General features: G+C 36.9%; 1 protein-coding gene across 1 annotated transcript in view; it reads left to right on the top strand.

Annotated features, from left to right (window-relative positions):
* Positions 1 to 12,539, top strand: part of CAPS2 (calcyphosine 2) — a 59,334-nt gene that overhangs the window by 41,125 nt on the left and 5,670 nt on the right. Inside the window, exons 16-17 of the mRNA XM_020968900.2 lie at positions 4,329 to 4,448; positions 7,260 to 7,356. Of these exons, the coding sequence (XP_020824559.1) occupies positions 4,329 to 4,448; positions 7,260 to 7,356 (217 nt within the window). The remainder of the gene's footprint in view (positions 1 to 4,328; positions 4,449 to 7,259; positions 7,357 to 12,539) is intronic.

The following is a 12,539-nucleotide window of genomic DNA, read 5'->3' as shown; positions in this document are numbered from 1 at the left end:
GCTCATTTTACAAATGATGAAATTGAGGCAGACAGGGTGAAGTGACTTTCCCAGAGTCATACAGCTAGTAAATATCTGAGGTTGGATTTGAATTCAGGAAGATGAGTTTTCCTGGCATGCTATCCACTGAGTCACCTAGCTGCCTGCTAGGATGAGAAAGTAGGTTTTAGTCAATGTTTTTGATAAGTTTGTCAGGGTAAGGGAAGGGGCAAATAAGAAAGTAAAGGGAAGGAATTTTTTTAAAGTATAGTTAAGACTTGAGTAGGATTTTAAGCAAAGGAGAAGGAGCCAATGAAAAATTAGAAACGGAAGAATCATATGAAAAAGGTGGACTGATTTATGGAGCACAGTCTTGGAGGAGTAAGGGAAGAGTTTGAGATCAAGGGAATAGGTGGAAGTGTTAGCCTTAGCAAAGGGGTGGGAAGGTAACAAGCATTTGTTAAGTACCTACTATGTACTAGGTCCTATGCTAAGCATTTTGCAGATGTTATCATTTGATTATTGATCATTTGACTATGAGTAACAATATCTGAGGCAAAAGGAAAGGAAGAAATAACAAGTGAAGGTAGAAAAAAATTTGATGAATGAAAGAAGGTAAATGATAGGATCAAAGGATTTAGGGCTGGAAGGGGCCTTAGATATTATCTAGTCCAGGAGTGGGGACCTCCTCACAGTGAAACTCACGGTGAAGTTTGGATTCAGACAGAGGGCAGCACTCGAGGATCTGGAGGACCATATGTTGCCTCGAGGCCGCAGGTTCCCCACCCCTGATCTAGTTTAATATCCTCGTTTCACAGATGAGAAAATGTTGGGATGTAGAGGTGAGCTGGCTTGCCCATGGTAACCAGTAGAAGAATCAGGATTTGAATTAAGATGCAATTCTATTCTATAATGTCACATGGCTTTGATATTCTCAGGAAAGTGGGAGGTTACAGAATCCTCAAGAATAGGGTCAGGTTTGGAGAAAAGAGGAAGAAATTTGGAACAATGATTTTAGACGGTGTGAAAGAGAACCAGTGAGAGTTGAGTAAAAGTTTGGTAAGCAGCAGTGAGGGTCCAGCTGAGATAGCAGGGCTTTACGGTGGATGAAAGCATTTGTACTTTCGAGAGTTCTTGGAAGTTCTCGGATGGCTAGATAATTTGAGGGCTTCTTTTTTGTTTTTTTTTTTTTTTGCAATGTTTCTTGTGATTTGTACAATTTATGGTTTGGATTTGGTAGGAAAAATTTACTCAACAGAGAAATTTAACCGAGATCGCATTTTGTAAATAAATGAAAAAAACATTTATTAAGTACATAGGAGGCAGCGAGGTGGCTTGGTAGATAAGAGTGTTGGACTCGAAGTCAGGAAGACCTGAGTTCAAATCCAGCCTCAGACACTTACTAGTTGTGCAACCCTGGGCAAGTACCTTAATCTCTGTTTGCCTTAATCCACTGGGGAAGCAAACCACTTCACTATGTTTGCTAGGAAAACCCCATGGACAACATCGATGTGCTGGGGTCCACAGGTTCACGAATGATTGGACATGACTGAATGACTGAAAGACAACAAGGTACAAAACACCTTGCTAAGTGCTAGAAAATCATACAGTAAAATTTTATCTTGCCTTAAATTAACCAGAATTCACTACTAACTGACAATTTGTAAATAGATGAATGGCACAAGTGAGAAATACACTGATAAATGGATAACTCTGTGGCACAGTGAATAGGTCATTGGGCCTAAAATCAGGAAGACCTGAGTTCAAATCCAGCCTCAGATATAAATAGCTGTGAGACCCTGGGCTAGTCGCTTAAGCTATGGTTGTCTTAATTTCCTCAACTGTAAAATGGAGGTAATAACAGCCCCTACCTCCCAGGGCTGTTGTGAGGATCAAGTGAGATATTTGTAATCTGCCACATAGCAGGTACTATATAAATGCTTATATTCTCTCTCTGTCTCTGTCTCTCTCCTTTCTGCCCACCCCCTGATATTACACTTTTTTTGTTTGTTTTTATTTTTGTTTTTGCTTTTTGGTGAGACAATCTGGGTTAAGTGACTTACCCAGAGTCACACAGCTAGTAAGTGTCAAGGGTCCTAGGCTGGATTTGAACTCAGGTCCTCCTGACTCCAAGGCCAGACCTCTATCCACTGTGCCACCTAACTGCCCCTGTTGTTTGGCCATTTAGTTGTGTCCAGCTCTCTGTGACCCCATTTGGGGTTTTCTTGGCAAAGATACTAGAGTGGTTTGCTATTTCCTTCTCTAGCTTATTTTAAAGATGAGGAAAATGAAGCAAACAGAATGAAGTGACTTGCCCAAGGTCACATAGCTAGCTGAGGATGGATTTGAATTTAGGAAGAAGAGTCTTCCTGAATCTAGGCTCAGTGCTCTATCCACTGCGCCATCTAGCTGGCCTCACACAGTTTCTTTGTAATGCTCCTTCTGGTGTCTATGCCAGGGTCAGTAAGAACTTATTCCAAACTACGCTTTATCCACATCTATGTCTTTAATACAAAGATATTTGATATGCTGTGACATATCTGCAAGATGCTGAACTGCCTTCTAAGTCTTCAGAGAAAATAATCTAATCCTGTTTTAATGGATGTGTGCTATTGCGCTCCAATTTTTTGAAAGCTGGTAGTCTTAATATTATGTGGGTGGAAGAATCAATATAGAAGATGAATTTAAGCATACTTTCAAAACACTTTATATTAAAACCAGAAGCGCAATTTTATCGATTTTGATTTTTACATGACTGAAATTGGATCTATTTTTATTTTTATTTATTATTTTATTTATTATTGGATCTATCAAGATATAGTGTTGATGATACAGTGATATTTCTTTAGGTCATGATAAGCATAATCGTGAATCACCCCCTCCACCATGAGCTCAGGCAAGAACATTCAAAGATTCATGGAGCTGAGTTCAGGGTACATGTGACCCACTGTAAGTGGCCAAGGGAGCCCAGCTCAGTTCCCTGCATACTCCAATTAGACATGCTGTAATCATGGCACATGGGAGAGGAGAGAGTTCATGATTAGTCTCATTACACATAAATTATAGATCATTGATATGCATGAAAAGTTAAGATTCATTCAAATTCTCCATTAACCAACATACTTGTGTATCTTAACTATCACAGATCAAAATGAATTTATTGTGAATAAAACTTTAGCTATAAAATAGATAAATTGAAGTGGCAAATAGTTACTGGCATCACAAAATATTTTTTTAATTAAAGAGTCTCCATGGGATCTATTTAGTATTTTATTTTTCCCCAGTTACATGTAAAACAATTATTAATAATAATTTTTAAAACTTTGAGTTCCAAATGCTTTCCCTTCCTTCCCCCCGGCCCACCTCCACCATTGAGAAAGCAAGCAATTTGGTGTAGGCTATATATGTATAGTCATGCAAAACATTTCCATAATAGTCATGCTGTGAAAGAAAACATAGACCACAAAAATCCTCAAGAAATATAAAGAAAGTAAAATAAAGTATGCTTCAATCTGTATTTAGACATCATCAGTTCTTTTTCTGGGGATGGATAGCATTTTTCATGATAAGTCCTTCAGAGTTGTCTTCGATTGTTGTATTGCTGAGAATAGCTAAGTCATTCATAGCTGATTATCTTACAATATTGCTGTTACTTTGTACACAGTACATTTCACTTTGCATCAGCCCATGTAAGTCTTTCCAGGTTTTGCTGAGAGCATCCTGCTCATCATTTCTTATAGCACAGTAGTATTCCATCATAATCACATACCATGTACCACAACTCATTCAGCCTTTCCCCAATTGATGAATATCCCCTCAATTTCCAATTCTTTGTCACCAGAAAAGAGTTGCTATAGATACTTTTGTGCATATAGGTCCTTTTCCTTTTGGTGTTTTAATCTCTTTGGGATACAGACCTAGTAGTGGTATTGCTAGGCTAAAGGGTATGCATAGTTTTATAGCACTTTGGGCATAATTCCAAATTGCTCTGCAGAATGGTTGAATCAGTTCACAACTCCACCAACAGTGCATTAATGTCTCATTTTTCCCACATCCCCTTTACCATTTGTCATTTTTCTTTCCTCTGCTATTAGCCAATCTAACAGCTATAAGGTAGTACCTCAGAATTGTTTTAATTTGCATTTCTCCAATTAGTAATGAGTTAGAACATTTTTTTTTCATACGGTTATAGATAACTTTGATTACTTCATCTGAAAACTGTTCATATCTTTTGATCCCATAGGAGCTAAGTGACTTGCTTACCACTAGCTGCAATTAGTTAGACTTTGTTGTGATGACTTTTTAAATGTAGTTTTTAAATTAAATAGCTTACTGATTTTAATTTCTAGGACTTTGAAGATTTGTGGTTAATTCTGGATATCAATGGTAATGATCAAGTTGATTTTGGAGAATTCAAACGTGCCATTTTTGGTGAAATGAATGAATACAGAAAGACATTTCTTCGAAAAGTAAGTTTGTTTAGAATAATCTTTTTAAATGGTTTTGTCAAGTACAGAATTAGATTCTTTGTTACGTATTTTGATCAATTAACATATTTTACTTATTTCTTTTTGGTTTGTGATAGAACTTCTCACAAGAGTCTTTAAGATAGATATTAAAAAGAAGCTAAACATCCTTATGTTCTTAGCAGAATTTGGGCTTGGCATGGTGGCACATGCTTTTAATCTTAGGGCATCTGTGCTGGTGGATCACTTGAGCTCAGGAATTCTGAGGGTTATGGCTGATTGGTTGTCTGTCCTAACTTTGGCATGGATATGGCGAGATTCTGGAAGAGGGAGGAGGGCACCAGCAACTGAAGGAAGGGCATATTGGCCCAGGTTAGAAACATTGCATGTCAAAGCTTCCAAGCTAATCAGCAGTGGGGTTGGGCTACTGAATGACTGCTATATTTCTTTTTCTTTTTTTTTTTGGCTAGGCAATGGGGTTAAGTGATTTGCCCAGGGTCACATAGCTAGTAAGTGTTATGTGTCTGAGGCCGGATTTGAACTCAGGTTCTCCTGAATCCAGGGCCGGTGCTCTATCCACTGTGCCACCTAGCTGCCCCCTGACTGCTATATTTCCAACCTGCATGTGAGATAGAGAGACACACTTAAAAAAAGAGAAAGAGATTTTGAAATTAATTTTACATATTAGTTGCTGATATGGTGAAAAAGAATACTAGATATTTAAGTCAACACACCTTAGCTATAATGCTGGTTCTTTCACTTTCTGTGTGGCCCTGGGCATGTCATTTAAAAGGTCTAGGCCTACACTAGACAATTTCCAAGAGTCCTTAAAACAGTATGATAAGAGCAAATAATGCCCGAGCATTTAATTACTTGAAGAACAATTCTTGCTTCATTTTAATAATAGAAGTAAGCGTTGATCAAATTTAGGTTCATTTCTCTTTTCTAAAAATCCTGGATATCTTTGCTCTTTTGTACAATTAGATTCTAATTTGGGCCTTTCTGATTCGATATTCTTTGACTTTACTCTGGCCTCTTCAACTGCTATTTCAGTCGCTATCAGAGAATCAACCCTCCCACCCCCTTTCTAGGAAATCACCTCTGATTCATTCTTGCTAAAAATGACTTTTTCCAGAAAGCTGTTTTATGATTACCATAGCCCAAGGACTGATGACAGACAAGTACATTCTGGATTTGTTGCCTTCTTCCTCCCATTACTGCTTTTTTTTTTTCTCTATTGAGTTGATTGTTTATCTTCTTCAAGTAGGGAAATTAAACAGGCACAACCAAGCCCTGACTGAAGCAGGCACTGTGATCAATGTTATGATTTTTGGTAGTAATTTCCAGAGTGTACTTATCTGGGCAATTATATGGGATATTAATCCCAGGCTGAAAAAAAAAATCTATATCCTATTGACCAGGAAAACACTTACAATGAATGGTGTATCCATTCACCACTTGTAGGATGATAGCTACCCAGGAGACTAACACCCCATCTTTCTATTGTTGAGTTTGAAATTCCCCATTCTGCTCCTTCACCTTGCCATCTGGCAGCAGGAGTAGGGCTAGCAAGTGTGATTATTGCTTCTGCTTTTTTCTCTGTTCCTTCTCCTAGTGTTTCCTTAGATCTTCTTCTGACCTAGGGCCGATTGAGAAGATGCATTGTAGCATTTCTTAATGAAGGAGTAGGAAGGGAACTAGCATTGAGTAAGTGCCTACTCTGTGGCAGGCATTATGATCTCATTTTGTCCTCACAACAGCCCTGTGTGGTAGATGCTAGTCTTATTCTTATTGGACAGTTGAGGAAACTGAGATAGAAAGAGGTTAGGTGATTTGTCCAAGGGTCATACAGCTTAGTAAGTGTCCGAGGCTGGATTTGAATTCAGATCTTTCTGGCACCAGACCCAGTACTTCATCCACTGTACCATCTAGCTTCCTCTGCAGAGTGAAGAAAGGACACAGTTGTGATTTGTAGAATTTTGTTTTAGCAGTGGCTTTTCTGAGATGGTATCTTGTGCAAGTCTAGATGCCTATTTTGCTATTTGAAAAATGGGAATATTATCATTCCCCATGTAACTGATAGAAGATGGTTTCTTCTATCCTTAAAACCTCTTTTGTTATTCAAAGTTGGGTTGAGCACAGAAACTATTATTATTGATACTGTGTGGGTAGCTAGGTGATACAGTGGATAAACTGCTGAGCCTGGAGTCAGGAAGACCTGAGTTCAAATTTGAACTCGGACACTTACTAGCTGTGTGATCCTGTTTGCCTCTGTTTCCTCATCTGTCAAATGATCTGGAGAAGGAAATGGCAAACCACTCCAGTGTCTTTGCCAAGAGAACCCCAAATGGGGACACAGAGTCGGATGCTACTAAAACAAAGTCAATAACAACAACAACAAAAAAATTGATGCCATTAAATAATTTACACAATATTTACAATCTCATTTTTTCTAATTACACATCTTACAAGTAAATTTATATAAACTATTTACATAATTTATAGAATCTTAGATCTACAAGGGACCTTAGACATTAGTCCTATTCTGTCTTTTTACAAATGAGGGAACTAAAGTGTCTACAGAGATTTAGAAACTTTCCCAAAGTGTGGATAGGTGCAGTTAGGCAGAGCCCAGACTGGCATGTTGATTTCCTGACTTCCAGTTCAAGATTCTTCCTGCTGCACCCACCATGCCTCCTGCCCTAAATGCCATTTCGGTACTTTAGGAATGTCTTGTCTGAAGCAAAGACAAGATCATTTACTTACTATTTCCAGGCATTTCATGCCAATTGGTAGCCTTCTCTCTTTATTTAGGCCTATATGAAATTGGACTTCACCAAAACTGGCAGTGTGAGCATGGTAGATATCAGAAAATGCTACTGTGCAAAGAAACACCCTCATGTGATATCAGGTGAGTGATATAAGCCCAAATACATCTGGCTTCTAGGTTGTTGTTTATAAAAACATGTTTTAAAATTTGTTGTAATTCATTGTTATTTAATTAATTCATATGTTTTAAAATTTGTTGCAATTCATTGTTAGTTAATATTCTTAGTCTGCACCTGAGGCTATGTTTGCCCATTCTGTTTTTGAAATTCTCTGAAAAGGATATTTGTTGCCTTTCTTTTATTTGGAACCTTTTATTCTAGAATCTATTTAGTCCAGAATCTTTTATTTTCTGTTGGGGAACTAGCTAGTCAGAAAGTTAGTTAAGTAAAAACAAAGTAGACAGTAAAGTTGGGCACACCCAGATAAATGCTTCTCTCTACCTTACTATTGAAGGATCAGGTGGAAAAGAAAGAATGGTCACTTATAAGGATGCATGTGTATGATCACTCAAGTTTCCTCTAAATGAGTAGCTCTAGTTATATGATAGTTTTAACATGCAGGTTGTAAGTCTCCTCTTTTTCATTCTTCAAACAAGAGTTACTGTCATTGTTTTGGTTTCCTCTATTAATCCCAGACTTAGAACTGGTTTGGATCATGCTTTGAAACATGAGGTTACAAGCTATAAAACTGAGTAAAGAAGTTTAAAGCAAATTATGGTCCCATTTTCTCATTGTCCTATTTCAAGTCACATCAACTTTGTTTACCTGCAACCTGAAATTTGATGCAAGGTAGTTTATCTTATTACCAAATTGAATTTTGTCTTTGACTTTTTGATTGACTTAAGTGCAAAGATGATGACATTTCAGGGGAAAATATGTATTGGCCTTTTGGGAAAACACTTTGAGAAGGTTTTAAGTCCTTTTGTCTTGGACCATCAACCATCTTGACTTGACATCTAGTCCCTAAATGAGTAGAGGTCCTTGTTGTTTCTTAAAAAAATGGTTTGGCTTAAAGGTTGGATGAGAGACAAGGAAAGAGAGAGAGAACAGTACACCTAAAACCCCTCTTCCTCTTCTTTAATTATCCCATCACAAAGAACTTGGAATCTTCTAATCTAGGAAATTAGCACACATTATGAGGCTACCAGGGCTCTCTGGTTATAATGAAGTCCTTTCAAGGACTTACCTGTGGTGAAAATGTCACTCAAAGTCACCAAGAACAGGAAAGTTTTCTTAGGAGTCTTTAAACAAAAACACCTAATTTTCCTGTTACATGACTTGTTAATTTGAATTATCCAGGTCTGGGATAAATGAGGAAAAGGAATATTGGCAAAGGCATACTTATTAAAACTTTTCTATCCCAGAGGCAGTAGAAATTTAAGCACCCAAAGTATGAGTGATATGGCCTGACAGAAGGAGAGACTGATGGGAGCAGATTTTCATAGATTTCTGTTGGAGAGTCTTTGGAGACAACTAAGCTTTCCTTTATTGCCCGCCCCCCCCCCCATTTTTTGGTTGCTATAGCTAATTACCCACCATAGAAAAATATAGAGCTCCCACATAGAAAAATAGCATCCCTGTATTTAATATGAACAGATTGAAGCAGACTGAACCAACCTGAAAGGAACTGAAGTAGTCCCTTGAATATGAGGAGAGGGCAGGTTGAACAAGTGATTTCTTACCCAGACACATAAGTCCTTTAGAATTGACCCAGAATGTCTTGGGCAAAGTGAAGCAGATTATAAATAAAATTCACAAATATAAGATATATAACTTAGAGTCTTCTGTAAAATTGGCTTTCCTAAGATCATTATATAGTAATGCCTTATTAATCTAGTATCACCAGGGAATGAAATATTTTAAATAAATGAATTTTCCAGATAACAGAAGCTTATTCTTTTAATTAATAGCCTTTTCATTTTTTTTTTAGCATTTTGGACAGAAAGCTTTAAAAAATATATAAATCTCTGCCTCATTAAACACCAAATGTAACTATAGATTTTTAACATTATCCTAATGACCTTGGGTCATAGAATCATATGATATACAACTTTAAAGACCTATAGTAGAGTTATTAGCCTTTTGTGTCCTGGATCCCTTTGACAGTTTTGGGAAGCCTATGTACCCCTTTTCAGAATAATGTTTTTTTTTTCTCAAATGTATAAAATAAAATACATAGGATTACAGGGTAATTCTATGTGCCAATTGTATTGAAATAGTAAAACAAACAAGCAAAACCAACTTGTTAGTAGGCCTAGATTAGGAATCTTCAACTTAGATGTTATCCAATCTAAAATCCTCCTTTTGTGCATAAGGAAACTGAGGCCCAGGGACATAGTCACTTGTCCAAGGTCCTATAGGTAATGACTGAGTCAGAATTTGAACCAACCATTTGGTCATCATTAGGAACATTAGTTATTTTACTATGCACTGATTTTCTTTAAGGTCTAATTATTGAGCTACGCAGGCCTAGTAGGTCCTATACTAAGTGGCCCCAGACTGCAATCCTTTTTTAATTCTTGTGTTTCCTTTACTTCCATGTGCATTACTGTGGCCAATCACTCTTCTCTTCCCTCACTGTGCATCAAATTTACTACATCTGATCTACGGTAGACAATTTCGTTCTTTGTGGTATTATCTGAAGCTCACCATGTCCAATACCTACCCATTTGTTTTTTGAAGAAAATGTTCTGACATTATACAGAACAGCGAAGGTTCTGTATAATCTACAAATCTTTGGCCTCTCTCATTTCTTTCTCTTCAACCACATTTTACCATATATAGTTTCCACATCCTTCTTTCCCACCTTTGCATTGAAGTAACCAATTACCAGTGGATTTTAATTTGATTTTGGTGAGTATTGTCAAGTTTTCTCTAAGAATTTTTCTACCATTTTATTCTCAGCAACTGATGTTGGTGTATAAGCTGCAATTATTTTTACAGTAGCTTTTTTAAAAAAAATAAATATTTATAATTCATATTGCAGTATGTGATAAGGACCAAATGTTCCCTATAATATTTTTGTAGTCATTGGGAGTAGGATAAAACCCACTATGCCAACTCCTTTCTTTGCTTCTCCAAGGAGTGCTTGTGAGCCATCCTCAGCTGAACCTTCTCTTTCTTTTGGCTTCATCTATGACAAGGGTTTTTAATCCTTTTGTATATCTTGGACCCTTTTAACAGTCTGATAAAAATCTATGGACCCTTTATAAGAACATTTGTTACTTATATTTATAAATGAAGGAAGTGCTAAATTTTGGTTAGAGGTTAGTGAAAAAAGATGTCATTTTTTTTTTCTGCTTACATGTTCATGGACCCCGATATTTATCCATGAATCCTTTCAAGAGATGAAATAGTGAGAGTCTATGGACTGCAAATTAAGAACCCCTGATTTACAGCAAGAATGTCAAGATTGTTATGAATTAGCTCTTCTCCTAATATGTCCACTTGTTAGTGATTGAACAAGAATCTCTCATCCAGAGTATCAATAATCAAATTGAAGTTTATAAGCAATCTAAAAATAATGTGATTCCAAACACCATCTGGCCCATTTCCCAACACTCTGCTACTATCACTGCAGAAGCAGAAGGGGCTGCATAGCACTCAAGACCATTTAATTTTTTTTTCTTTTTTCATGGGTTCACTTGGCCAAAAGAATTCATCACTAGGTGTCTAGTCTACTGGTGATGGGCCTCTGTGTCACTATCTAGGTTGGTCCTTGGAAAACAGATTCAGCCTGTTACAAGAACCGCATTCAAAGATTTGAGATATCAGTATCTGAGGCTGTATTTAATCTTATATGTCTTTTGACTTTAGGGTAGGTGTTCTATCCACTCCACCACTTAACTGAATCTGGCTATAGCCCATGTGAATGAACATTCGGATGTGCTGAAAAACAAAATTAACCGAATTTTTTCCCCTCATGGAGATTGCTGTAATCTATTATCCTGGAATGTCAGAATTAGAAGAGATCTGATGGGTCATCTATCCCAACCTATGTCAGAAACAAAAGCTATAACAGCTCCAAAAAATGGTTATATAGTCTCTGCTTTCACTCCTGGAAATCTTTAATTGTCAAGATGGTTTTCCTTCCATTGGAAAAAAAAATCTGCTTCCATTCATCTTATGAGGCTACTTTGACCTTTTTGTGAGCTTTCCGAGCTCTTATTAGTTTGATCAGCCATGGTCAGCATCCCAACATAGTGATGTCATTTTGGTCCTAATTGAGAGCTACTTCTACTCTCTGGGACCAATGTGGTACTCTCTTAAACCATGTAGTAGTAAAGAGGTATGATGGCATTCAATACTTGCATCAGAGTTATGTCCAAAGTCATGACTTTGAATTATGCTGTAAGCTAGTATTTTATTATTTTTTTGGAGGGTTAGGCAATGGGATTGAATGACTTGCCCAGGGTCACACAGCTATGTGTCTGAGGCCAGATTTGAACTCAGGTCCTCCTGAATCCAGGGCCCATGCTCTATCCACTGTGCCATCTAGCTGCCCCAGTAAGCTAGTATTAATGTAGTAGTTTAAAGTTGGCAAAGTTCTTTCATACGTAAGTTATTTATCAAATTATGTCATTTGATTCTGGCCTTCAGCTTTTTGTTCCTGTTCTAATCTAAGTTGGATTGTTCAAACCACTCCTTTCAGAGCTAAATGAGCCTGTTACTGCTTTCAGCTGTCTATCCTACCATGTTTACACCTTCTATCCTTTCTCTCCATTTATCCATTTCTTTCTTCCTCCTTCCAAGGGTTTACGTCTTGGTATCTTTGTTGGCCACAATAGAGACTTCAATGATGAAAATAACCTGCTTTTATTTGGAAATTTATTTAGTATCTTTTCTTCTTGTTCTTGATTCAGATAGGTGATTCAAACATTTTGTCTTTCTTTCAAAATCTACCTCCTCTAAAACTTGGCTCATAATTATATTTTTGGATATCTGTAAGCCATTAATTAGGGAAAAAAAAGACTTTCCCTTTTTCTCTTTAATACATGAAAGAACATATATTGGACTTTGCTGTTATTATATCTTCAAACTGGAAAAAATGCAAAATGAAACTTTTCATCTCATATATTATCAATAGTAATCTACTCATAGACTTTTCCAGTATATGAATTGTTTATAGTTAACAGTCATTTACAAATTAAAACTTTTATACAACATTTTCACTTAGTTTCTGGGAAACTATTTGGTATTCTTTGACTTAAATATCCCTTCAAAGGAAAAAAAAACTGTAGGGCATAATAGAAATCAGATTTCCAAA

The sequence above is a fragment of the Phascolarctos cinereus genome, unplaced genomic scaffold, assembly GCF_003287225.1.
Source record: "Phascolarctos cinereus isolate Bilbo 61053 unplaced genomic scaffold, phaCin_HiC Scaffold_1;HRSCAF=81, whole genome shotgun sequence".
NCBI classification, from domain to species: domain Eukaryota; kingdom Metazoa; phylum Chordata; class Mammalia; order Diprotodontia; family Phascolarctidae; genus Phascolarctos; species Phascolarctos cinereus.
Note: the sequence above shows the minus strand (reverse complement) of the source record. Positions and strands in the feature narration are given on the sequence as shown.